This window comes from Xiphophorus maculatus, chromosome 23 (assembly GCF_002775205.1).
Source record: "Xiphophorus maculatus strain JP 163 A chromosome 23, X_maculatus-5.0-male, whole genome shotgun sequence".
NCBI lineage: Eukaryota > Metazoa > Chordata > Actinopteri > Cyprinodontiformes > Poeciliidae > Xiphophorus > Xiphophorus maculatus.
Window position 1 is genome coordinate 708,944 of NC_036465.1, and position 25,132 is coordinate 734,075.

The 25,132-nt window shown below is 46.8% G+C and overlaps 1 protein-coding gene across 2 annotated transcripts in view; it reads left to right on the forward strand.

Annotated features, from left to right (window-relative positions):
* Positions 1–25,132, forward strand: part of mgat4b (mannosyl (alpha-1,3-)-glycoprotein beta-1,4-N-acetylglucosaminyltransferase, isozyme B) — a 74,123-nt gene that overhangs the window by 34,535 nt on the left and 14,456 nt on the right. For both annotated transcript variants that reach the window (XR_002752284.1, XM_023328579.1), the window contains exons 5-8: positions 1,779–1,825; positions 1,930–2,043; positions 4,755–4,830; positions 6,050–6,164. Coding sequence is in view for 1 of the 2 variants with exons in the window: in XM_023328579.1 (XP_023184347.1) it covers positions 1,779–1,825; positions 1,930–2,043; positions 4,755–4,830; positions 6,050–6,164 (352 nt within the window). In the remaining variant the exon portion in view is untranslated. The remainder of the gene's footprint in view (positions 1–1,778; positions 1,826–1,929; positions 2,044–4,754; positions 4,831–6,049; positions 6,165–25,132) is intronic.

Here is a 25,132-nt window from a genome sequence, read left to right on the forward strand (position 1 = left end):
TGCAGAGAGTCGGACCATCACAATGCGACACAAGCAGAACCAGACATAATCTCACCACCAAGAGATGCAGCGAGACGACAAACCGATGCAGGAGATAAGGCAGAAAAACCAGAATAAATTCACATGAAGGAGCGAGGAACAGTCAGCCTGACATGAACAGATTAACTTAGCTCAGAAGAGGAGTGACAGCAAAATTACCAAAATATGAGAAAAACTATAATAAAACATACAGAACAAGAGAAAGACAAACATTCAATTCAACTCAAAAACACGTTATCCCAAAATTAAATTAAATGTCACAACTAAGATCATCCAAGTCTCTTAAAGGAGTTACTGTGGATGATGATGCTGTGGAGAGGAAGATCTCCAGTAGCAGTCAGTGTAGCCGTGAATCTGAAGAGGCCTCTGACTAAAGACTGTTGCTGACAGCTTGATGCTAACATGCTAACAGTTCATTATCCAGACAACAGACACAATATTCTCTGTTGTCTGTAACATGTCCACCTGTTAGCTAGCTCTGCTAATCCACCTCCTTTGCTTTTGCTTTTCCTCTTTAAATCTCCATCGGTCTTTATGATTAGAAAGACGTTGGAGTAGGGGATCAGATCCTTTCTCTCTTTCTACATTCATGTAGTCTAATTTTTTTATATTCTGCAATTTGGGGTGAAAGTTCAGATATTAAGAGATGCCAGTTGTAAAAAATAATACCTCGTTGCCACGGTTACCAGTCATACCTGTCAGAAAGTAAAACAGCAACACCAGGAGTCCTTACAGAGATGGCAAACTGTACGATTTAATTTGGAAAACAGGACAGAAATTTACAACAAAATTAGACACAGAAATAATAAGTGAGACGCTGGAAAAAAATCGACAAAATCTGAAACAGAAATAAACAGAGAAAAGAAGAAACCAAAACAGGTGAAGCTGCAAATAATGAGCTGGAAGTAAAACGCATGCAAATGAAGCGAATGGAGGCAAACCGCAGAGGTAATATCAGCTGTTAGCGTTAGCCGGAGAGCTAACATTTATAACAGGAAATCTTCAGAGATGAAATCACAAAGACTATCAAAACTAAAGGCAGAAAAACCGAAGAGGAACGGGTCAGAACCAGAGAGGAAAGGGTCAGAACCACAGGGGAACGGGTCAGAACCAGAGAGGAAAGGGTCAGAACCACAGGGGAACGGGTCAGAACCAGAGAGGAAAGGGTCAGAACCACAGGGGAACGGGTCAGAACCAGAGAGGAAAGGGTCAGAACCACAGGGGAACGGGTCAGAACCAGAGAGGAAAGGGTCAGAACCACAGGGGAACGGGTCAGAACCAGAGAGGAAAGGGTCAGAACCACAGGGGAACGGGTCAGAATCAGAGAGGAACGGGTCAGAACCACAGGAGAACAGGTTAGAACCAGAGAGGAACGGGTCAGAACCACAGGAGAACAGGTCAGAACCAGAGAGGAATGGGTCAGAACCACAGGGGAACGGGTCAGAACCAGAGAGGAACGGGTCAGGACCACAGGGGAACGAGTCAGAACCAGAGAGGAATGGGTCAGAACCACAGGGGAACGAGTCAGAACCAGAGAGGAACGGGTCAGGACCACAGGGGAACGGATCTGATGGTCTGATTCCCATTCATACGCTAAGTCGCTTCTGCAGCGGCTTAGAGGTTCAGTCCTTGTTGCCATGGTGATGTGAGTCAGATTGGTGCTGAGAGGTCAGGTGTCAATCTATGCTGTAACCATTGACCCCTCTGACCTTTGACTTCTGTCTCTCTGTGTCCCTCAGGCCGACCAGCAGTACGCCAGCGGTGTAGCCGAGAGCCTGAAGCGCCTGTGAGTACCGCCTCGTGTCGGGGAGCCATTGCCGCGGTAACAGACCCAGAACGTCCTGTTTCCTCACCGACCGGTTCCGGTTCTGTTTGTGTCTCTCCTCCTAGTTTCCCGACTGAGATCCAGTCCGGCCTCCTGGAGGTCGTCTCTCCGTCGCTCCACTTCTACCCAGACTTCTCCAAACTCAGAGAGTCCTTCGGCGACCCAAAGGAGCGGGTCCGGTCAGTACCAGAACATTTCACCAGAACCCAAACACCGGCCCATGGACCGGCACCAGGACACAGGCACCAGGCATACATGTTACTGATAGTCAGACAACACAGGTGTAATTTAAAAGGATAGCGACTCAGTGTGCTATGCTAGCTTGACTTTGAAAAGCTCAACCTGTAGATGAGCTGCAGAATTCGGTGTTTCTGTTCAGTTGCGTAACTTTGACAGGTCATCAGTAAAACTGAATGTTTAGTTTGAAACAGTGACATTTATAAACTTATCAATAACATGATGAAAAAGTGACTTAGAAATTTTTTTTCTCTTAAAAATTATAGCTGTTATTTTTGACTACAGACCGCATAGCAACCGCTTATTAATAATCAACAAGCAAACATCAAGACTGTAAACATAAAACTCTAACGGACCGAATGTTCTGTCCTTTTTCTGGAAATTGTCTGTGTTTTTTTGTAGTTTTTTGTTGTTTGAGCTGGTTGCCACGGCAACGGGTTTGCATGTGGAGTAAAGCCGACAGAGAGCGATAAAAGAGAAGAATACGAGTGGTTTTGATTTGTTCTTCACCTGTTTTTTGCCTTGTTTTTTATTTATTGTGACGCACTGCAGCTGCTAACGACCAAAACTGGACTAATCGCCTCGTTAGAATGTCGCAATATTCAAAACTGTCATAAAGTAGGATTAACAAACATAAAGTATTTAACAAACTATGTCTCCTACAGCGACAGTTATGTAAATTAAGTTGTCCAGTATAAAAGAGAAATTTGTTTAGTCTTCTATTGCATTTTGAGAGAAACATTTTATATATTTATATTTAGGGAGGAAACATATTCTACTCATCAGACATGAAGGTGCGCATCAATAGCAGCTAACAGGGTAGCTATTATAGAAATATTATTTGATTTCTATTAGGCTAGCTATAGTGGCTAACAGGCTAGCTATAGCAGCTGATAGCCGCTGTCCAGTCCAGTTATATATATGGATGCAGGTAGAATCTGCAGTGCCAGCAGAAATCAGCTTAGTCTGGTTTCCTGAGATCTTTTCTATCAGAACCTCCTGGCAGCGAGTCGGACCCAGTTCCCCCTCATGTGAAGAACCTCTGGTTGGACCCCCTGGCTGCTTTCACACGCTGAGCCTCTGTAGCGCCGCGGCACCTTGCTGCAGAAGCTGCTCTCCTTGCTGCAGAAGCTGCTCTCCTTGCTGCAGAAGCTGCTGACTCTGAAATGAAGAGCCGCTCCTGTTAACTTTACTGCTTCCCAATAAAACGTCTCCAGATTGTGTTTCGGCCTCAGTGGGAGATAAACCGACTGCGGCTGTAAACCTTTATAGAGAACGCAGCGGCGATCTGAGTCTATTTCTGGTGGATCACATGAAACGTCGACTCTGAAGAGTCTGCTTTGTGCTTTCTGCAGCTGAAAGTTTCTGGTTTCATCCTTTGAGTTTAGCTGTTGCTTTTCTGCCTCTGGGGTTCAAAGGTCAGAGTTCAGAAAACATGAGTTCAGCACTTAACCTTCTGGAGGATCAGCTGGTGTTAGAAAAATTAAAATATGCTCATATGGTAACAGATCATCCTTGAATATTTGTAAAACAATATTTTGTGCTGATGCACTGTTACATGTTGAAGATACAAACAGAAGAAAATCTAATAGTAACCAAATGAAAGCTAAAATGTCCAAAACCTCTGCTGCTCTAAATGAAGTAAAGGAATTACTAAACATAAATATCTAGAATAATTCACTGACTGTTCATATCTAACATGATGTGTTGAAGTAAAACATTTATAAATTACATTTTTATTTCACAAAATAGAACCAATATTTATAGTCAGACTTATTGAAACCAAGTACAACATTTAAAATTTATGCACAAAGCACAGAAAAAACATTTACTAAACAAGATTGAAACAAATTTAAAGAGAAAAATAAATACAGATTGAAAGGAAGTGAAACTTTAAAAACTGTAGCCTGAGAACGGCGACGACGGAAAGATGAACTCTGAGTTAAAACTCCTTCTGAATTTAAGATATGTGTGAAAATGATCATGATGAAGTGAGTTGGAGTTTAATAATTGGTTTGGTTGTGAAATATGTCGCTAATAATGTTCTGAGCCGGACAGCGACTTTGATTTTATGTGAATTTGGGGCAGACATTCTAAGTTTTCTATGTTTCCTTTTAGTTTTTCATGAAATGAACTGAATGTGAATGAAGCTGCTGCTTCGACGGCTGACAGACGTTAGCGCCCCCTGCAGGCAGGAAGCCTCCATGTTTGCTCTGTAAATTCAAATTTCCTGTCTGGCAGCAGATTCAGTCAAAGCTGCAGTCTGGGCAGCGGCGCTGGTTTCCTCAAAACGCCTGGAAGCGTTTCGCTGGAAAAGCTTCAGGCAAACCTGCAGGCGCCTCGCAGAGCCTGCATCAGCTGGCAACCAGAGCAACCACGGAGCAACCAGAGCAACCAGAGAGCAACCAGAGCAACCACGGAGCAACCAGAGCAACCAGAGAGCAACCAGAGCAACCACGGAGCAACCAGAGCAACCATAGAGCAAACACAGAGCAACCATGGAGCAACCACAGGTTGCCTTCTGGTCTTCTGGCTCTGGATTTGCATCTGTGCGTGTCGAACAGCAGCTCCACTCACATCAGCTGCTGCACCTGAACTGGTGACTAACCAGCCTCCTCCTCTTCCTCCTCTTCCTCTTTCTGCTCCTCCTCAGCTGGAGGACGAAGCAGAACCTGGACTACTGCTTCCTGATGATGTACGCTCAGACCAAAGGAACGTACTACGTCCAGGTAAACTCTGATAATGAATCGTTTGTCTCAGTAACAAACTGAACGATCAATAAACTTCAAATTGTAATGAAATCGTAACAAAACAGAAACAACAAATAGATAAAAAGGTTTCGTTGAGACCAAACACTTTGCATTTTCATAAATTATGAAAATGGAAATTATTGATCTGGTTTTAAGTTATGATGCCACTGATTTATTAATTTTAACTTTAATGTTTCAGATCAAAGTGACATTAATATGAAACAAAGAAAGTAAAAGTTTCCATTCAGAGGCGTCTGGAGCCGCTCAGGCTGTGGAAATCAGCTGAATCTGTTTTAGATCAACTCCAGCATTTATTTTATTGATTTAATTATTGATCCAGATCAGAACGGCCCAGACCTTCAAAATAAAGGTCATGAATGCAGTCAGTTATTGATGATTATTGATTGTATCAGTGATGGAGTTAATCTATCCATCCATTTTCTGTTCACCCTTGTCCCTAATGGGCTCAGGAGGGTTGCTGGTGCCTCTCCAGCTACGTTCCGGGTGAGAGGCGGGGTCACCTGGACAGGTCGCCAGTCTGTCGCACGGCAACACAGAGACATACAGGACAAACAACCATGCACACACATACTCACACCTAGAGAGAATTTAGAGACACCAATTAACCTAACAGTCAGTTTTTGGACTGTGGGAGGAAGCTGGAGTACCCAGAGAGAACCCACCATGCACAGGGAGAACATGCAAACTCCATGCAGAAAGACCCTGGCCGGGAATCGAACCCAGGGCAACAGTGCTACCAACTGCGCCACTGTGCAGCCGATGGAGTTAATTATTGGGAAATAATTACTGGCACTAATGAATGTTTTCCAGCCTGGAACTGGGACCACCTGCTGGGACTCTTCAAAATAAAAGCCCAGATCAGAAATCCACCAAATCATCCTGAAAAGTGTTCCCAGCTGTCCGTTTCCCCCATCGAGTTGTTCTGAGTGTTTGACCTCCCTGTGGATGAACTTTGACCCTCTCTCCTCATTTATTTCAGACACATAGGAGGGTTTTCCAGCATTAACGCTCCAGACTTTGACTAGGCCAGTCCAGGACCCTCACTGAGGCTCTTTGCAGCCCTTTCTAGACTGATGGATCGCTTTTATAGACCTGCTTCATGCTGCCAGACTGGTTCTGTTAAACGGGAGGTCTCACTCTGAGTTTTTAAACTCCTGTGGTCCGTCTCTGTTTTTAGTTGGAGGATGACATCGTGGCGCGTCCGAACTACTTCACCACCATGAAGAACTTTGCGCTGCAGCAGCCGTCGGAGGAGTGGATGATCCTGGAGTTCTCCCAGCTTGGATTCATCGGTGAGTTCACCGCCGCTTTGGGTTTGGTTACGAATGTTATCGCCTAAAACACGGCGGCTTTACACAGGCTGCTAGCAGAACATTCAGGCCGCCACAGGCTTGATGTTTAATTTGTCATTATCAATAAGTGATAGCTACCTCAGCTACTAGCTACCTCTGCTACTTGCTACCGCTGCTACTAGCTACCGCTGCTACTAGTTACCACTGATATTGGCTACCACTGCTACTAGCTACCACTGATATTAGCTATTGCTGCTACTAGCCACCGCTGCTGCTAGCTACCGCTGCTACTAGTTACCACTGATATTAGCTATCACTGCTACTAGCTACCGCTGCTACTAGCTACCGCTGCTGCTAGCTACCACTGATATTAGCTATTGCTGCTACTAGCCACCTCTGCTACTAGCGACTGCTGCTACTACCTACCACTAATATTAGTTACCGCTGCTACTAGCTACCGCTGCTACTAGCTACCACTGATATTAGCTAATGCTGCTACTAGCTATCGCTGCTACTAGCTAACACTGATGTAATGCTGCTACTAGCTACCTCTGCTACTTGCTGCCGCTGCTACTAGCTACCGCTGCTACTAGTTACCACTGATATTAGCTACCACTGCTACTAGCTACCGCTGCTACTAGCTACCGCTGCTACTAGCTACCACTGATATTAGCTATTGCTGCTACTAGCCACCTCTGCTACTAGCGACTGCTGCTACTACCTACCTACCTACGTGTTGAGACTAGTGAGTCACCATGAGAAAATATAAGTTTTCACGACTTTGGCTCGATGACCAGCTGACAGAGAAGCGCGTTGTAAAGCATGCAGAAAAAAATATATAAATAAGACGTCGTGACTGCGATGAAACCAAACCGAGCGGAGCATCTACCGGTCATTAGCAGCGGGTTCAGCGGGGAGCAGATCCCTGTTTCGTTTTTTGGTGCGACACGAAGCGATGCAACTTCAGGCTCAGGTACGAGTATTACCGTCACACCTCAGCAGAAAGCAGTTTCACCTGCAAAGCGACGGGTGGCGCAGACAGGCAGCTTCCTGGCTGACACCGTTAACCTGGGAGCTGAGCTTCTGAACACCGCTGCTACTGACGTAAGTTAAATAAAATCACCAACCGCAATCCAGATGGCAGAGTGAACATGAGCAAAACTAAGACTCTACTCGTTCTTCCTGTTCTTCTTCTTCTTGTTGTTCTTCATGTTCGTCCTGTACTTCCTGTTCTTCTTCTTCTTCGTGTGAGAGGAGGGTGAGTGGAGAGCGGAAGAAGAGTGAGAGAGAGCGCGAGTGTTTACTTTTCTATCTTTGTTTTGTCTTACTGTTTTTTCACTGGGTGTTCATATTACTTGTTTAATTGTTACTTTGTGTTTAGTTCAGTCACGCTTTAAGGGGGTTTGTGGGTTTGGGGGTGGCCGTCAGGCCGGCGTCTTCGGACGCCATGGTGGTTGGTGATGGGAGTGTTTTGTCCTCCACGCTGACACGGAAGAACGGCGTCAAGGTGGGTGCCGGTTCTCCGTGCAGCGTGGAGGAAGTTTGTTTGGCGGTGGGTAAAGACATTGGGTATGGGGCAATTAAATCGGCGGCTAGGATGAACGGGGCGGTTGTTTTGTTTGTTGAAAAGGTGGAACAGGCTCAGCACTTGGTGGAGGTGGGCGTTTCTGTTAATGGCTTGTTTTTGCACGTTTCACCTTTAACTTTACCGGCGACTAAAATTACACTTTCAAACGTTCCTCCGTTCATTAGTGACGAGTTTTTAATTAAAGAACTGTCACGACACGGAAAAGTGGTGTCGCCGATTCGAAAGGTTTTATCTGGTTGTAAGTCACCTCTGCTTAAACATGTTGTGTCGCACAGACGACAGCTGTTTATGTTACTGAATAGGAGGGATGAGGAGTTAGATTTAAGGTTCCATGTTAAGGTTGATGGATGTTGTTTGCTACTTCGTCACATATGAAGTGCTTTGGGTGCGGTCAGGAAGGCCACTGTCCAGGCAGAGCCGAGCCGGCTCAGCCTGCTGCTGCTGAGCGGGACAGAGAGCCACTGGGTGAGGCTACGGCGGCGGAGGATTCCGCTACTGACGCGGGTGGACCCGCGTTAGCGGAGGGGGAGCCCACTGCTGACGCGGAAGTACCTGCGGTGGTGGTAAGAGAGGATGTTGACAGCATTGTTGGGACTGATAGCACGGTAGAAATGAGTGTGTGTGAGAACATTAATGAGAGCAGTGTGTTGAGTGGTGACGGTGAGAATGGTGAGAAAGGTGAAGGAGTACAGACAGATAGTGAGCAGAGAGAGCAGGAAAGGGTGAGGGGTGAGAAGGAACAGTTAGCGGGTGGAGCTCAGGGTGAACAGAGAGAAATGCAGGTAGATGAACAGGATGAAGGAAAGAGTAGTGTAGAGGGGGTGGAGGGAGATGTAGTGGAGAAAGAGAAAGGACTGACAGATGATGAGAGAGAGGTGGAAGCTTCTGCCCCAATAAAAAGAAGGAGCAAAAGAAAGAACGTGGTGGCTGCTGCACAAGCTAGCAAACAGGCCTGCAAGCTACCTGCAGAAAAAAAAGACGGGTCAGACAGCAGTGATGCTGAGAGCTGGTTTTCAGACACCAGCGATGTATCGGTTACTCAGTCAAGTACCAAAGAACCGAGATACCCTGTTGAGGCTTTTCGCATCTTTTTACGCCAAACGAAAGGCTTGAAAGGTGTTAAACTCGAGAGCTATTTTCCAAATCTGAGGATGTTTTATTTTTCTGCCCGATATCACATAAAGAACAGAGAGTTGTCCGGTTTTGCGGACACAGAAGTGTTTAGACTGAAAAAAATAATGTCTAAGGCCAGAAAACAATTCTGAGCATTATGATGTATGACATGATTTCATTTTTTTCCTTAGTTTGTTGTGTGTTTTTTTAACCCCCTACCTAGTATGGATTCTTTTAAAGTGGCATCTTTAAATCTTAATGGGGCAAGGGAGGCGGGAAAACGGGCGTTAATTTATCAAATGATGAACCAGAAAAAGATTGACATCATTTATTTGCAAGAAACACATAGTGATTGTAATACTGAAACGGACTGGGGTAGAGAGTGGAGAGGAGAGGTGGTGTTGAGCCACGGCACCTCACAGAGTGCGGGAGTAGGCTTCCTCTTCTCCAAAGCTTTCACCCCGAATTCCATGGACATTGAACACGTTGTTCAGGGGAGGTGTCTTTTAGTTAGAGCTTGTTTTGATCATTTTAGCCTGGTTTTTATTAATGTTTATGCTCCCATTGTCAATACAGAGAAAAGGCGTTTTTTTGAGAAAATTGGGAAAAGGTTGGGAGATTGTGGGTCAGAGGATTATGTTTTTATAGGTGGGGATTTTAATTGCACTGAAAATGATGTTTTAGATCGAAACCATGCAGAGCCGCATCCGGCAGCCCAACACGTTTTGAGGCAGCTGGTCTCATCTCACGGCCTGGTGGATGTATGGAGAAGGATGCATGCAGGCTCCAGGCAGTACACATGGTCCCACATTAAAGATAACCGTATCATTTTAGCTAGACTTGATCGTATTTATTGTTTTAAACATCATTTTAATGTGTTTAGAACATGTCAGATTGTGCCGGTGGCCTTCACAGATCATTCGTTGCTTCTAGGTGCTGTGTTTATTAGAAACATCTTACCTAGAAGCGCGTACTGGCATTTTAATTCGATTTTAACTCATGACTGTAGTTTTAAGGAAGTTTTATGTCATTTTTGGATTGGTTTTAGACAGAAAAAGTCTGATTTTACCTGTCTGAGACAATGGTGGGATTATGGGAAGGTCCAAATTAAGCTGCTGAGTCAACAACACACTGTTAATGCCACTCGAGACATCACCGGATCTATTAGAGATCTGGAGATGAATATTGTGGACTTAGAACGCCTTAGTGACTCCACTGGAAATCGAGAGTATATTGAATCTCTTAAATCTAAAAGGCTAGTCTTAGCCAACCTGTTGGAGAATAAAGTCCAAGGCGCATTGGTCAGATCTCGGGTGCAGAACATCGCAGAGATGGATGCTCCCTCCAGCTTTTTCTTCGGCTTGGAGAGGAAACACGGGCAGAGGAAGCAGATACATTCGTTGATGTCGGACGCGGGGCAGCAACTGAGTGAGCCGGGACAGATCAGGAGGAGGGCGGTGGAGTTCTACAGTTCCCTATATCGTAGTGAGTACGAGGAAGATGAGGAATTGTATGAGGAGTTTTGTAGTGAACTGCCTCAGGTCTCTGAGGAGACTAACGCTGACCTGGAACGCCCTCTGGGGCTCCAGGAGCTCCACGCCGCTCTCCTTAGTATGCAGGGTCAGAGGTCCCCGGGCGTTGACGGGCTCACTGTAGAGTTTTACAAGGCCTACTGGGACCTTCTGGCCCAAGACTTGCTCGAGGTGTACACCGAAAGTCTGCAAACCGGCTCACTCCCCCTGTCGTGTCGCAGGGCGGTAATCACCCTGCTGCCCAAGAAGGGCAACTTGCAGGAAATGAAGAACTGGCGCCCCGTGTCCCTCCTCTGCACCGATTATAAAATCCTCTCCAAGGCCCTGGCCACCAGGTTAGGGAAAGCTATGGAGCAGGTCATCCACCGGGATCAGACTTATTGCGTCCCCAGCAGGTCTATGGTAGATAATATTTACCTAATTCGGGATGTTTTGGAGGTCTCCGGTTCATTGGGTTTACAGACTGGCTTGATTTCATTGGATCAAGAAAAGGCGTTTGACCGCGTTGAACACGGCTTCCTCTGGAAAACCATGGGGAGGTTTGGGTTCGGCGAGGGTCTGATCGCCATGATCCAGGTGCTGTACAGTGGCATTGAAGGTGTGTTGAAGGTCAACGGTAGCCTGTGTGCTCCTTTTAGGGTGCGTAGAGGCGTCCGACAGGGCTGTGCGCTGTCGGGGATGCTCTATGCACTCTCCCTGGAACCCCTCCTCCAGAAAATTCGCTCAAATGTTCATGGTTTGGTTTTACCTGGTTTTATAAACAATAAGGTTTCATATGCTTATTCTGATGATGTTGTTGTTTTTATTAGAGACCAACAGGATATCAGTGTTTTAACCAAGATTACGGACCAGTTCTCTGTTTTATCTGCTGCGAGGGTGAACTGGGGCAAGAGCGAAGCCCTGGCTGTCGGTGAGTGGTCCACGGGGCTCCCGGTTCTCCCTCAAGGTCTGATATGGAAAAGAGATGGTTTTAAGTACCTTGGTGTATTTTTAGGCAGTAAAGAAATTGTAAAAAAGAACTGGGAAAACACTGAACAAAAAATACAAAACAAACTGTCAAAGTGGAAGTGGTTGCACTCGCAGATGTATCGAGGCAGAGTGCTTGTATTGAATAATCTTGTCGCTTCCCAGCTGTGGCATAAACTGGCGGTGTTGGACCCACCATCCGGCCTACTTATGAAGGTCCAGGCAGAGATGGTTAAGTTCTTCTGGAACGGTCTACACTGGGTGCCGCAATCTATGTTGTTTTTACCGAGAGAGGAGGGGGTCAGGGCCTTGTCCACCTGGCTAGTAGAACGGCGACATTTCGTCTGCAGTTTGTACAGAAGTATTTGACGAGATTTCCTGTGTGGAAAGATGTGGCCAGTTGCATTCTTAGACGTGTGAACTTTCTTGGGCTGGATGCTGCTTTGTTTTTTACTGATTTTAGTTTTTTAAAGTTAAAAGGGCTGCCCCAGTTTTATCAGAGTGTTTTTAAATCGTGTGCCTTTTTTAACTTACACAGATCAAACACGAATGATTCACTGTATTGGCTTTTAGAGGAGCCATTAGTGTGCGGCGCACGACTGGATGTAGCAGACAGCACAGTGCCGGGTGTCGCTGGAATGCTGTCCAGGGCCGGAACAGTGACCCTGCAGCAACTCATACAGGTGGCTGGACCGGACTTTGAAAACGTCCAAGAGGTCGCTTCGACGCTGGGGGTCCGGTCTGCCAGATTTACGCGACGTTTTCTGGAAAGAGTGAGAGAGCGCCTGACGGCTGAGGAGAGACGACTCCTGCAGCGGTACGTCGCAGAGGAGTGTCACCCGGATCCGTCTGATTCTTTTCCAGATGTGCTTTTAGATCCGGATTTTGAAGAAGACGGCGGCCCCCTCCTTCGAGACTCGGGGGGGAAAAACTGGATCTGTGTAAGACAGACTCAAAAGTACTGTACAGATGTTACACTAAGATTCTGAACAAAAGGACTCTGTACAGAAGGCCCGTTAGCGTGTGGACCGACAGATTCGGAGGATCTCGGCCACAATGGAGGACTTTGTACAAGCCTCCAATACGAAAAAGGACTGGCGATATGCAGTGGAGGATACTGCACGGTGCCATTGCTACAACCTCGTTTTTGGCGATCATCAGTCCCGGCGTGGTGAATGAGTGTCCTTTCTGCAGGTTATCTGAGAGTGTTTTTCATGTTTTTATAGATTGTGCACGATTACCTGTGTTTTTCACTGTGCTGTCGACATTTTTTAATCTTTTTAGTGTAGTTTTCACCAGTTCTGTTTTTATTAATGGGTTTCCTCACAGTAAAGCCACAAGATTTAAGTCACGGATTTTAAATTATTTATTATCAGAAGCCAAGATGGCAATTTATTTAACTCGACGTGATAAGATGCAGACTGGACCTCATTTGAGTATTATTGATGTGTGGAAGATTAACGTGAAAGCCAGACTGAGGCTGGAGTTTTGCTTTTACAAAGCTACCGGGAACCTCAAAGAGTTTGTGGACCTGTGGGGGTTTGAAAACAGACTGTGCTCCATTTCAGAACAGAACGAATTAGAATCTAACAAATTATTATTATAAATGTCAATTATTGTGCTGCTGATTGTTTAATTTGATTTTTATTGTTTAATAAATGTTGTGTTAAAAATCAAAAAAATCTTCTTCTTCCTGTTCTTCCTGTTCTTCCTGTGCTCCTTGCGGTCCGCGGCCCTGGCCTCGTGATTGCAGCCTGACCCCGAGCCGCCTTCGCGCTGCGGCGGCTTTAATAAACTCTTCAGGGTCCGGCTGACTCTCTGAATCGAATCAAACGGAGAGGAAGCCTCAGGGCCTCTTCCTCTCGTTCAGCTGCTCATGTTTGCTAAGTTTAGCTGCGGTTTCATCTCATCGGCGCTCCTGCAGCCCTCCGGAGGCCGACACGTCCGCCCGGATCAGGCAGGGCCAGACGAGGCCCGGAGCCGGCCCGGTGCCACTGACGCTCTGACCTTTTGTGTTCAGAGCGGCTCTGAGCAGGCAGAATGAGTCCTGCTGCAGGAAGCGCTGCGCTCTCCCAGTCAGAGGCTCTAAAAAGATACAACGCGTTGATTCGGTTCAGGAAGCGTTTTCAGGTTCCGGCCGTCGGATCCGTCCAGGAGTTTCTGCCACTCTGGTTTCCATACAGCTGCTTTTAACTGGCTGCTTTAAAAAAGCTGAACAAAAAAAAAAAAAAATGACAACAAAAAGAAAATTAAAGCTGCAAGCAGCCTCGGGCGGCCCTCGCAGCAAGCGCCGCTCCGGCCTATTGGCCACCGCGGGGGTTCCAGCCACCGCAGAAACTCTCGCACGTTTTCCAGAGCCGCAGCCCGCTCCCCACCGCAGAAGCTCCGCCGCAGTTTCCAGCACCGCCGCCCGCCAGCCGCCGCAGAAGCTGTCGCGCATTTTCCACGCCCGTCCACCGGGCGACAGGTGTTAGTGCGTTCGGCGGCGCTCCCCGACGGCTGTCGAAAAATCTGGCGCAGATCGGTCGATGCGTCGAGGAGATACGGCCGATGTATTAACTTAGGGGGCGCAGTGGAGTCAAATTACATCTCAAACCCGTTGGGCTCTTTAGAGGTGAACAAAGGTCATACATATCCAGTTTGGCGCCAATCGGATGATCCATGCGTGAATTAGAGCCAAACGTATGCATATGGCGAGGGACTGATATTCGCCGTTTGGCCACGCCCACACGGTTCAGCCAGCAGCGAGCATTGACAGAGTTTATCATCCGAATCATCGTGATTAGGTCAAGAGAGCCATAAACAGAGCTTTCCAAGGAAAAAAATGGCACTTCCTGTTGTGAGGGGGCGGGGCTTAGATGACGTCATAATGTGATGACGTAGGATCGACGGGCATACCACCAGGATCACTCAGGCCAAGTTTGATGCAGCTCGGTCAAAATATGTGGAATGTAGAGGCAAACGTATACGAACGGCGTTGCCGCCATTGAAAACACTTGGCACTTTAAAGCAAGCGAGACCAACTTCCTATCTGTCATCCAACACAGAATCACCTTGATTAGGTCAAGAGAGCCATAAACAGAGCTTTCCAAGGAAAAAAACGGCACTTCCGGTTCCGAGGGGGCGGGGCTTAGATGACGTCATAATGTGATGACTTAGGATTGACGGGCAAGCCTCCAGGATCACTCAGGCCAAGTTTGATGCAGCTCGGTCAAAATATGTGGAATGTAGAGGCAAACGTATACGAACGGCGTTGCCGCCATTGAAAACTCTTGGCACTTTAAAGCAAGCGAGATCAACTTCCTATCTGTCATCCAACACAGAATCAACTTGATTAGGTCAAGAGAGCCATAAACAGAGCTTTCCAAGGAAAAAAACGGCACTTCCGGTTCCCAGGGGGCGGGGCTTAGATGACGTCATAATGTGATGACTTAGGATTGACGGGCAAGCCTCCAGGATCACTCAGGCCAAGTTTGATGCAGCTCGGTCGAAACATGTGGAATCTAGAAGCAAACGTATGGCATCGGCGTTACAGGTCACTTCGCCACGCCGCCACGCCCAGCTGCTATCTCAAAGCCGGTCGGGGTTGGAATCCTCAACACACCAACATGTCTTCTGTGTCTGGACACAGTTTCATGTTGATTAGGTCAAAGGGCTAAGAGAGCGACCGTTCACAGTAAAACATGACACTTCCTGTTCTCAGGGGGCGTGGCCTAAGTGATGTCATCATTTGACCATATGGTATTGTAGGGCACCCGATGCCGATCAATCACTGAAAGTTTGGTCCCTCTATGTGCTTTTGTATAGGAAATATAAGAGTTTCGTGTTTCATGGCGAGTAGGTGAACTTTGACCCCTGCTAACCCCCCTTCAACATGCTCCAAAACTCACCAATTTGATAACTTTAAATCAAACATGCCTTATGATCAGACTGACCAAGTTTGAAGTCGATCAATCGAAATCCCTAGGAGGAGTTCGATCAAATACGAAGGCTGTAAACGTCAAAATCGAGGTAAAAAATGGACGTTCAATACAAAATGGCCGACTTTCTGTGATAGTTGGCTTATAACATTAAATGTAAGTTCTGAGTCTTTTGGTGAGCTCTACAAGTGTACCAAATTTCATGTCTCTACGATGAAGTACGTTCATACCATTGTGTCAACAGAAAATTGCTAGTTGCTGCCGTTCAGCAATTTTTTTTGCGATTTTTGCGACAACCTTAAAATTCAAAATTTTTAAATTTTCTAGTTGCGACCGCCAAGTTTGGTGAGTTTTTGAATATGATAAAGCCCCCAAAAAGGCACACGAAGAGGTGGGAAGAATCGTAATTAAAGCTGCAAGCAGCCTCGGGCGGCCCTCGCAGCAAGCGCCGCTCCGGCCTATTGGCCACCGCGGGGGTTCCGGCCACCGCAGAAGCTCTCGCGCGTTTTCCAGAGCCGCAGCCAACTCCCCACCGCGGAAGCTCCGCCGCAGTTTCAAGCACCGCCGCCCGCTAGCCGCCGCAGTAGCTGTCGCGCATTTTCTCCGCCCGTCCACCGGGCGACACGCGTGAATGCGTTCGGCGGCGCTCCCCGACGACTGTCAAAAAATCTGGTGCAGATCGGTCGATGCGTCGAGGAGATACGGCCGTATTACCTTAGGGGGCGCAGTGGAGTCAAATTACATCTCAAACCCGTCGGGCTCTTTAGAGGTGAACAAAGATCATACATATCCAGTTTGGTGCCAATCGGATGATCCATGCGTGAATTAGAGCCAAACGTATGCATATGGCGAGGGACTGATATTCGCCATTTGGCCACGCCCACACGGTTTAGCCAGCAGCGAGCATTGACAGAGTTTATCATCCGAATCATCTTGATTAGGTCAAGAGAGCCATAAACGGAGCTTTCCAAGGAAAAAAACGGCACTTCCGGTTCTGAGGGGGCGGGGCTTAGATGACGTCATAATATGATGACATAGGGTCGTCAGGGTCCCGCCAGGGTCACTCGTGGAAAGTTTGGTGCAGAAGCTATCGACCGTTCACAGTAGAATTACAAATTTTTAATTTTTTCCTACATTACAAAATTGAACTCTGTCTTTCCGTAGGGCAATGCTGCCCTCTGGTGTCGAATTACTGAAATAATGAAACTATTTCAGTAATTTCAGTAATGCGACACCAGAGGGCAGCATTGCACTACGGAATGATAAAGGATCCCCTTTGTAATTACATATTACACAGTCGATCACAGGGGAACTTTGAGCCTTGCTAACCCCGCTTCAACATGCTCCAAAACTCACCATATTGATAACTTTAAATCAGACATGCCTTATGATCAGACTGACCGAGTTTGAAGCCGATCAATCGAAATCCCTAGGAGGAGTTCGATCAAATACAAAGGCTCTAAATGTCAAAATCGAGGTCAAATGAACTTCAATCTAAAATGGCCGACTTCCTGTTGGGTTTAGAGCATGGCTCCAAGAGACTTTTTTGTACGTCCTGACAAGATACACATGTGTACCAAGTTTCGTAATTCTAGGATAAAGCATGGCTTGGGGCTGATTTTTTAAAATATTCCAGGGGGAGATGTAGAGAAATTAGGCCACGCCCACCAAATTTCGCTATGGATTCTTGTTCGGGGATGGATAAGGATCCATCCTAGTGAGTTTGGAGCAGCTCACCCCGAAACTGTGGAATTCAGAGCCAAACGAAATTCGATGGCGTTCGCAACGCCGCCACGCCCACCTGCTTCATCGCAGCCGGTCGGGGTTGGAATCCACAACACACCAACATGTCTTCTGTCTCTGGACACAGTTTCATGTTGATTAGGTCAAAGGGCTAAGATAACGACCGTTCACAGTAAAACATGACACTTCCTGTTCTCAGGGGGCGTGGCCTACGTAAAAAAATAATTTCACCACAGGGTATTTTAGGTAACCCCATAACGATCAATCCCAGAAAGTTTGGTCCCTCTATGTGTTTTTGTATAGGAAATATAAGAGTTTCGTGTTTCATGGCGAGTAGGTGAACTTTGACCCCTGGTAACCCCCCTTCAGCAAGCTCATACAGTCACCAATTTGATAACTTTAAATCAGACATGCCTTATGATCAGACTGACCGAGTTTGAAGCCGATCAATCGAAAACCCTAGGAGGAGTTCGATCAAATGCAAAGGCTGTAAACGTCAAACTCGAGGTCCAGAATGGACATTCAATACAAAATGGCCGACTTCCTGTTGGGTTTAGAGCATGGCTCTAAGAGACTTTTTTGTACGTCTCGACAAGATACACATGTGTACCAAGTTTCGTAATTCTAGGTTTAAGCATGGCTTGGGGCTGTTCATTTAAAATACTCTAGGGGTCGCTATAGAAAAATTAGGCCACGCCCACCAAATATCGCTATGGATTCCTGTTCGGGGATGGATAAGGATCCATCCTAGTGAGTTTGGAGCAGCTCACCCCGAAACTGTGGAATTCAGAGCCAAACGAAATTCGATGGCGTTCGCAACGCCGCCACGCCCACCTGCTTCATCGCAGCCGGTCGGGGTTGGAATCCACAACACACCAACATGTCTTCTGCCTCTGGACACAGTTTCATGTTGATTAGGTCAAAGGGCTAAGATAGCGACCGTTCACAGTAAAACATTACACTTCCTGCTCCCAGGGGGCGTGGCCTACGTAAAAAAAAAATTTCACTGCAGGGTATTATAGGACACCTGATGTCGATCAATCACTGAAAGTTTGGTCCCTCTATGTGTTTTTGTATAGGAAATATAAGAGGTTTTTGTTTCATGGCGTGTAGGTGAACTTTGACCCCTGGTAACCCCCCTTCAACATGCTCCAAAACTCACCAATTTGATAACTTTAAATCAGACATGCCTTATGATCAGACTGACCGAGTTTGAAGCCGATCAATCGAAATCCCTAGGAGGAGTTCGATCAAATACGAAGGCTGTAAACGTCAAAATCGAGGTAAAAAATGGACGTTCAATACAAAATGGCCGACTTTCTGTGATAGTTGCACTATGACATTACTTGTAAATTCTGAGCGTCTTAGTGAGCTCTACAACTGTACCGAATTTCAAGTCTCTACGATGAAGTAAGTGAATAGCAATGGGTCTGTTGAAAATTGCTAGTTGCTGCCGTTGAGCAATTTTTTTTGCGATTTTTGCGGCGACCTTAAAATTCAAAATTTTTAAACCGCCTAGTCGCTTCCGCCAAGTTTGGTGAGTTTTTGAATATGATAAAGCCCCCAAAAAGGCGCACGAAGAGGGGGGCAGAATAATAATTAAAGCTGCAAGCAGCCTCGGGCGGCCCTCGCAGCAAGCGCCGCTCCGGCCTATTGGCCACCGCGGGGGTTCCGGCCACCGCAGAAGCTCTCGCTCGGTTTCCAGAGCCGCAGCCCGCTCCCCACCGCGGAAGCTCCGCCGCAGTTTCCAGCACCGCCGCACGCCAGCCGCCGCAGGAGCTGTCGCGCGTTTTCCCCGCCCGTCCACCGGGCGACACGCGTGAATGCGTTCGGCGGTGCTCCCCGACGACTGTCGAAAAATCTGGCGCAGATCGGTCGATGCGTCGAGGAGATACGGCCGATGTATCAACTTAGGGGGCGCAGTGGAGTCAAATTACATCTCAAATCCGTCGGGCTCTTTAGAGGTGAACAAAGGTCATACATATCCAGTTTGGCGCCAATCGGATGATCCATGCGTGAATAAGAGCCAAACGTATGCATATGGCGAGGGACTGATATTCGCCCTTTGGCCACGCCCACACGGTTCAGCCAGAAGCGAGCATTGACAGAGCTCATCATCTGAATTACCTTGATTAGGTCAAGAGAGCCATAAACGGAGCTTTCCAAGGAAAAAAAAGACACTTCCTGTTCTGAGGGGGCGGGGCTTAGATGACGTCATAATATGATGACACAGGGTCGTCAGGGATCCCACCAGGGTCACTCGTGCAAAGTTTGGTGCAGAAGCTATCGACCGTTCACAGTAAAATACAAGACTTCCTGTTGTCAGGGGGCGTGGCCTACGTGATGTCATCATTTAACCATTGGATATTATTGGACACAAGATAATGATCAATAACTGAAGGTTTGGTGTCTCTGTCAGTTTTTGTGTTAGAATTACAAATTATTTAATTTTTTCCTCTTTAATTCAACATTGAACTGTCATTCCGTAGGGCAATGCTGCCCTCTGGTGTCGAATTACTGAAATAATGAAACTATTTCAGTGGGCAGCAGAGGGCAGCATTGCCCTACAAACAACGAACATGGACTGTTTATTATGTAATTACACAGAAGATCTCTCTAATTCATTCTGAGGGGCGGGGCTTAGATGACGTCATAATATGATGACAAAGCATTGTCAGGCATCACACCAGGATGAGTCAGGCCAAGTTTGGTGCAGCTCGGTCGAAACATGTGGAATCTAGAAGCAAACGTATGGCATCGGCGTTACAGGTCACTTCGCCACGCCGCCACACCCAGCTGCTTCATCGCAGCCGGTCAGGGCTTGGATCCACAACACACCAACATGTCTTCTGTCTCTGGACACAGTTTCATGTTGATTAGGTCAAAGGGCTAAGATAGCGACCGTTCACAGTAAAACATGACACTTCCTGTTCTCAGGGGGCGTGGCTTAAGCGATGTCATAATTTCACCACAGGGTATTTTAGGACACCTATTGATGATCAATCACTGAAAGTTTGGTCCCTCTATGTGTTTTTATATAGGAAATATAAGAGTTTCGTGTTTCATGGCGAGTAGGTGAACTTTGACCCCTGGTAACCCCCCTTCAGCAAGCTCATACAGTCACCAATTTGATAACTTTAAATCAGACATGCCTTATGATCAGACTGACCGAGTTTGAAGCCGATCAATCGAAAACCCTAGGAGGAGTTCGATCAAATGCAAAGGCTGTAAACGTCAAAATCGAGGTCAAATGAACTTCAATCTAAAATGGCCGACTTCCTGTTGGGTTTAGAGCATGGCTCTAAGAGACTTTTTTGTACGTCCCGACAAGATACACATGTGTACCAAGTTTCGTAATTCTAGGTTTAAGCATGGCTTGGGGCTGTTCATTTAAAATACTCTAGGGGTCGCTATAGAAAAATTAGGCCACGCCCACCAAATATCGCTATGGATTCCTGTTCGGGGATGGATAAGGATCCATCCTAGTGAGTTTGGAGCAGCTCACCCCGAAACTGTGGAATTCAGAGCCAAACGAAATTCGATGGCGTTCGCAACGCCGCCACGCCCACCTGCTTCATCGCAGCCGGTCGGGGTTGGAATCCACAACACACCAACATGTCTTCTGTCTCTGGACACAGTTTCATGTTGATTAGGTCAAAGGGCTAAGATAGCGACCGTTCACAGTAAAACATTACACTTCCTGCTCTCAGGGGGCGTGGCCTACATAAAAAAAAAATTTCACTGCAGGGTATCTTAGGACACCTGATGTCGATCAATCACTGAAAGTTTGGTCCCTCTATGTGTTTTTGTATAGGAAATATAAGAGGTTTTTGTTTCATGGCGTGTAGGTGAACTTTGACCCCTGCTAACCCCCCTTCAACATGCTCCAAAACTCACCAATTTGATAACTTTAAATCAGACATGCCTTATGATCAGACTGACCGAGTTTGAAGCCGATCAATCGAAATCCCTAGGAGGAGTTCGATCAAATACGAAGGCTGTAAACGTCAAAATCGAGGTCCAAAATGGACCTTCAATACAAAATGGCCGACTTCCTGCGATACTTGCACTATGACATTACTTGTAAATTCTGAGCGTCTTAGTGAGCTCTACAACTGTACCGAATTTCAAGTCTCTACGATGAAGTAAGTGAATAGCAATGGGTCTTTTGAAAATTGCTAGTTGCCGCCGTTGAGCAATTTTTTTTGCGATTTTTGCGGCGACCTTAAAATTCAAAATTTTTAAACCGCCTAGTCGCTTCCGCCAAGTTTGGTGAGTTTTTGAATATGATAAAGCCCCCAAATGGGCCCACGAAATGGGTGGAAGAATAATAATAAAACAGTACAGATACAATAGGCCTTCGCAGCGCTTTGCTGCTCGGGCCTAATAAAACAGTACAGATACAATAGGCCTTCGCAGCGCTTTGCTGCTCGGGCCTAATAATAATTAAAGCTGCAAGCAGCCTCGGGCGGCCCTCGCAGCAAGCGCCGCTCCGGCCTATTGGCCACCGCGGGGGTTCCAGCCACCGCAGAAGCTCTCGCACGATTTCCAGAGCCGCAGCCAACTCCCCACCGCAGAAGCTCCGCCGCAGTTTCCAGCACCGCCGCCCGCTAGCCACCGCAGAAGCTGTCGCGCATTTTCCACACCCATCCACCGGGCGACACGCGTGAATGCGTTTGGCAGCGCTCCCCGACGACTGTCAAAAAATCTGGTGCAGATCGGTCGATGCGTCGAGGAGATACGGCCCATGTATTAACTTAGGGGGCGCAGTGGAGCCAAATTACATTTCAAACCCGTCGGGCTCTTTAGAGGTGAACAAAGGTCATACATATCCAGTTTGGCGCCAATCGGATGATCTATGCCTGAATAAGAGCCAAACGTATGTATATGGCGAGGGACTGATATTCGCCATTTGGCCACGCCCACACGGTTCAGCCAGCAGCGAGCATTGACAGAGTTTATCATCCGAATCATCGTGATTAGGTCAAGAGAGCCATAAACAGAGCTTTCCAAGGAAAAAAATGGCACTTCCTGTTGTGAGGGGGCGGGGCTTAGATGACGTCATAATGTGATGACGTAGGATCGACGGGCATACCACCAGGATTACTCAGGCAAAGTTTGATGCAGCTCGGTCAAAATATGTGGAATGTAGAGGCAAACGTATACGAACGGCGTTGCCGCCATTGAAAACACTTGGGACTTTAAAGCAAGCGAGACCAACTTCCTATCTGTCATCCAACACAGAATCACCTTGATTAGGTCAAGAGAGCCATAAACAGAGCTTTCCAAGGAAAAAAACGGCACTTCCGGTTCCGAGGGGGCGGGGCTTAGATGACGTCATAATGTGATGACGTAGGATTGACGGGCAAGCCTCCAGGATCACTCAGGCCAAGTTTGATGCAGCTCGGTCAAAATATGTGGAATGTAGAGGCAAACGTATACGAACGGCGTTGCCGCCATTGAAAACTCTTGGCACTTTAAAGCAAGCGAGATCAACTTCCTATCTGTCATCCAACACAGAATCAACTTGATTAGGTCAAGAGAGCCATAAACAGAGCTTTCCAAGGAAAAAAACGGCACTTCCGGTTCCCAGGGGGCGGGGCTTAGATGACGTCATAATGTGATGACTTAGGATTGACGGGCAAGCCTCCAGGATCACTCAGGCCAAGTTTGATGCAGCTCGGTCGAAACATGTGGAATCTAGAAGCAAACGTATGGCATCGGCGTTACAGGTCACTTCGCCACGCCGCCACGCCCAGCTGCTATCTCAAAGCCGGTCGGGGTTGGAATCCTCAACACACCAACATGTCTTCTGTGTCTGGACACAGTTTCATGTTGATTAGGTCAAAGGGCTAAGAGAGCGACCGTTCACAGTAAAACATGACACTTCCTGTTCTCAGGGGGCGTGGCCTAAGTGATGTCATCATTTGACCATATGGTATTGTAAGCCACCTGATGTCGATCAATCACTGAAAGTTTGGTCCCTCTATGTGCTTTTGTATAGGAAATATAAGAGTTTCGTGTTTCATGGCGAGTAGGTGAACTTTGACCCCTGCTAACCCCCCTTCAACATGCTCCAAAACTCACCAATTTGATAACTTTAAATCAAACATGCCTTATGATCAGACTGACCAAGTTTGAAGTTGATCAATCGAAATCCCTAGGAGGAGTTCGATCAAATACGAAGGCTGTAAACGTCAAAATCGAGGTAAAAAATGGACGTTCAATACAAAATGGCCGACTTCCTGTGATAGTTGGCTTATAACATTAAATGTAAGTTCTGAGTCTTTTGGTGAGCTCTACATGTGTACCAAATTTCATGTCTCTACGATGAAGTACGTTCATACCATTGTGTCAACAGAAAATTGCTAGTTGCCGCCGTTCAGCAATTTTTTTTGCGATTTTTGCGACAACCTTAAAATTCAAAATTTTTAAATTTTCTAGTCGCCACCGCCAAGTTTGGTGAGTTTTTGAATATGATAAAGCCCCCAAAAAGGCTCCTCTTTAGGGGGGCAGAATCGTAATAATAATAAGAAACAGTACAGAAACAATAGGCCTTCGCAGCGCTTTGCTGCTCGGGCCTAATAATAATAATAATAATAAACAGCACAGATACAATAGGCCTTCGCAGCGCTTTGCTGCTCGGGCCTAATAATAAACAGTACAGATACAATAGGCCTTCGCAGCGCTTTGCTGCTCGGGCCTAATAAACAGTACAGATACAATAGGCCTTCGCAGCGCTTTGCTGCTCGGGCCTAATAATAATTAAAGCTGCAAGCAGCCTCGGGCGGCCCTCGCAGCAAGCGCCGCTCCGGCCTATTGGCCACCGCGGGGGTTCCGGCCACCGCAGAAGCTCTCGCGCGTTTTCCAGAGCCGCAGCCCGCTCCCCACCGCGGAAGCTCCGCCGCAGTTTCCAGCACCGCCGCCCGCTAGCCGCCGCAGAAGCTGTCGCTCATTTTCCACGCCCGTCCACCGGGCGACACGCGTGAATGCGTTCGGCGGCGCTCCCCGACGACTGTCAAAAAATCTGGTGCAGATCGGTCGATGCGTCGAGGAGATACGGCCCATGTATTAACTTAGGGGGCGCAGTGGAGCCAAATTACATTTCAAACCCGTCGGGCTCTTTAGAGGTGAACAAAGGTCATACATATCCAGTTTGGCGCCAATCGGATGATCTATGCCTGAATAAGAGCCAAACGTATGTATATGGCGAGGGACTGATATTCGCCATTTGGCCACGCCCACACGGTTCAGCCAGCAGCGAGCATTGACAGAGTTTATCATCCGAATCATCTTGATTAGGTCAAGAGAGCCATAAACAGAGCATTCCAAGTAAAAAAATAGCACTTCCTGTTCCGAGGGGGCGGGGCCTAAGTGATGTCATCATTTGACCATTGGATATTATTGGACACTCGATTATGATCAATCACTGAACGTTTGGTGTCTCTGTGAGTTTTTGTGTTAGAATTACTAATTATTTAATTTTTTCCTCCATTACAACATTGAACTTTCATTCCGTAGGGCAATGCTGCCCTCTGGTGTCGAATTACTGAAATAATGAAACTATTTCAGTGGGCAGCAGAGGGCAGCATTGCCCTACAAACAACGAACATGGACTGTTTATTATGTAATTACACAGAAGATCTCTCTAATTCATTCTGAGGGGGCGGGGCTTAGATGACGTCATAATATGATGACAAAGCATTGTCAGGCATCAGACCAGGATGAGTCAGGCCAAGTTTGGTGCAGCTCGGTCGAAACATGTGGAATCTAGAAGCAAACGTATGGCATCGGCGTTACAGGTCACTTCGCCACGCCGCCACACCCAGCTGCTTCATCGCAGCCGGTCAGGGCTTGGATCCACAACACACCAACATGTCTTCTGTCTCTGGACACAGTTTCATGTTGATTAGGTCAAAGGGCTAAGATAGCGACCGTTCACAGTAAAACATGACACTTCCTGTTCTCAGGGGGCGTGGCCTACTTAAAAAAATAATTTCACCACAGGGTATTTTAGGACACCCGATGACGATCAATCAATGAAAGTTTGGTCCCTCTCTGTGTTTTTGTATAGGAAATATAAGAGTTTCGTGTTTCATGGCGAGT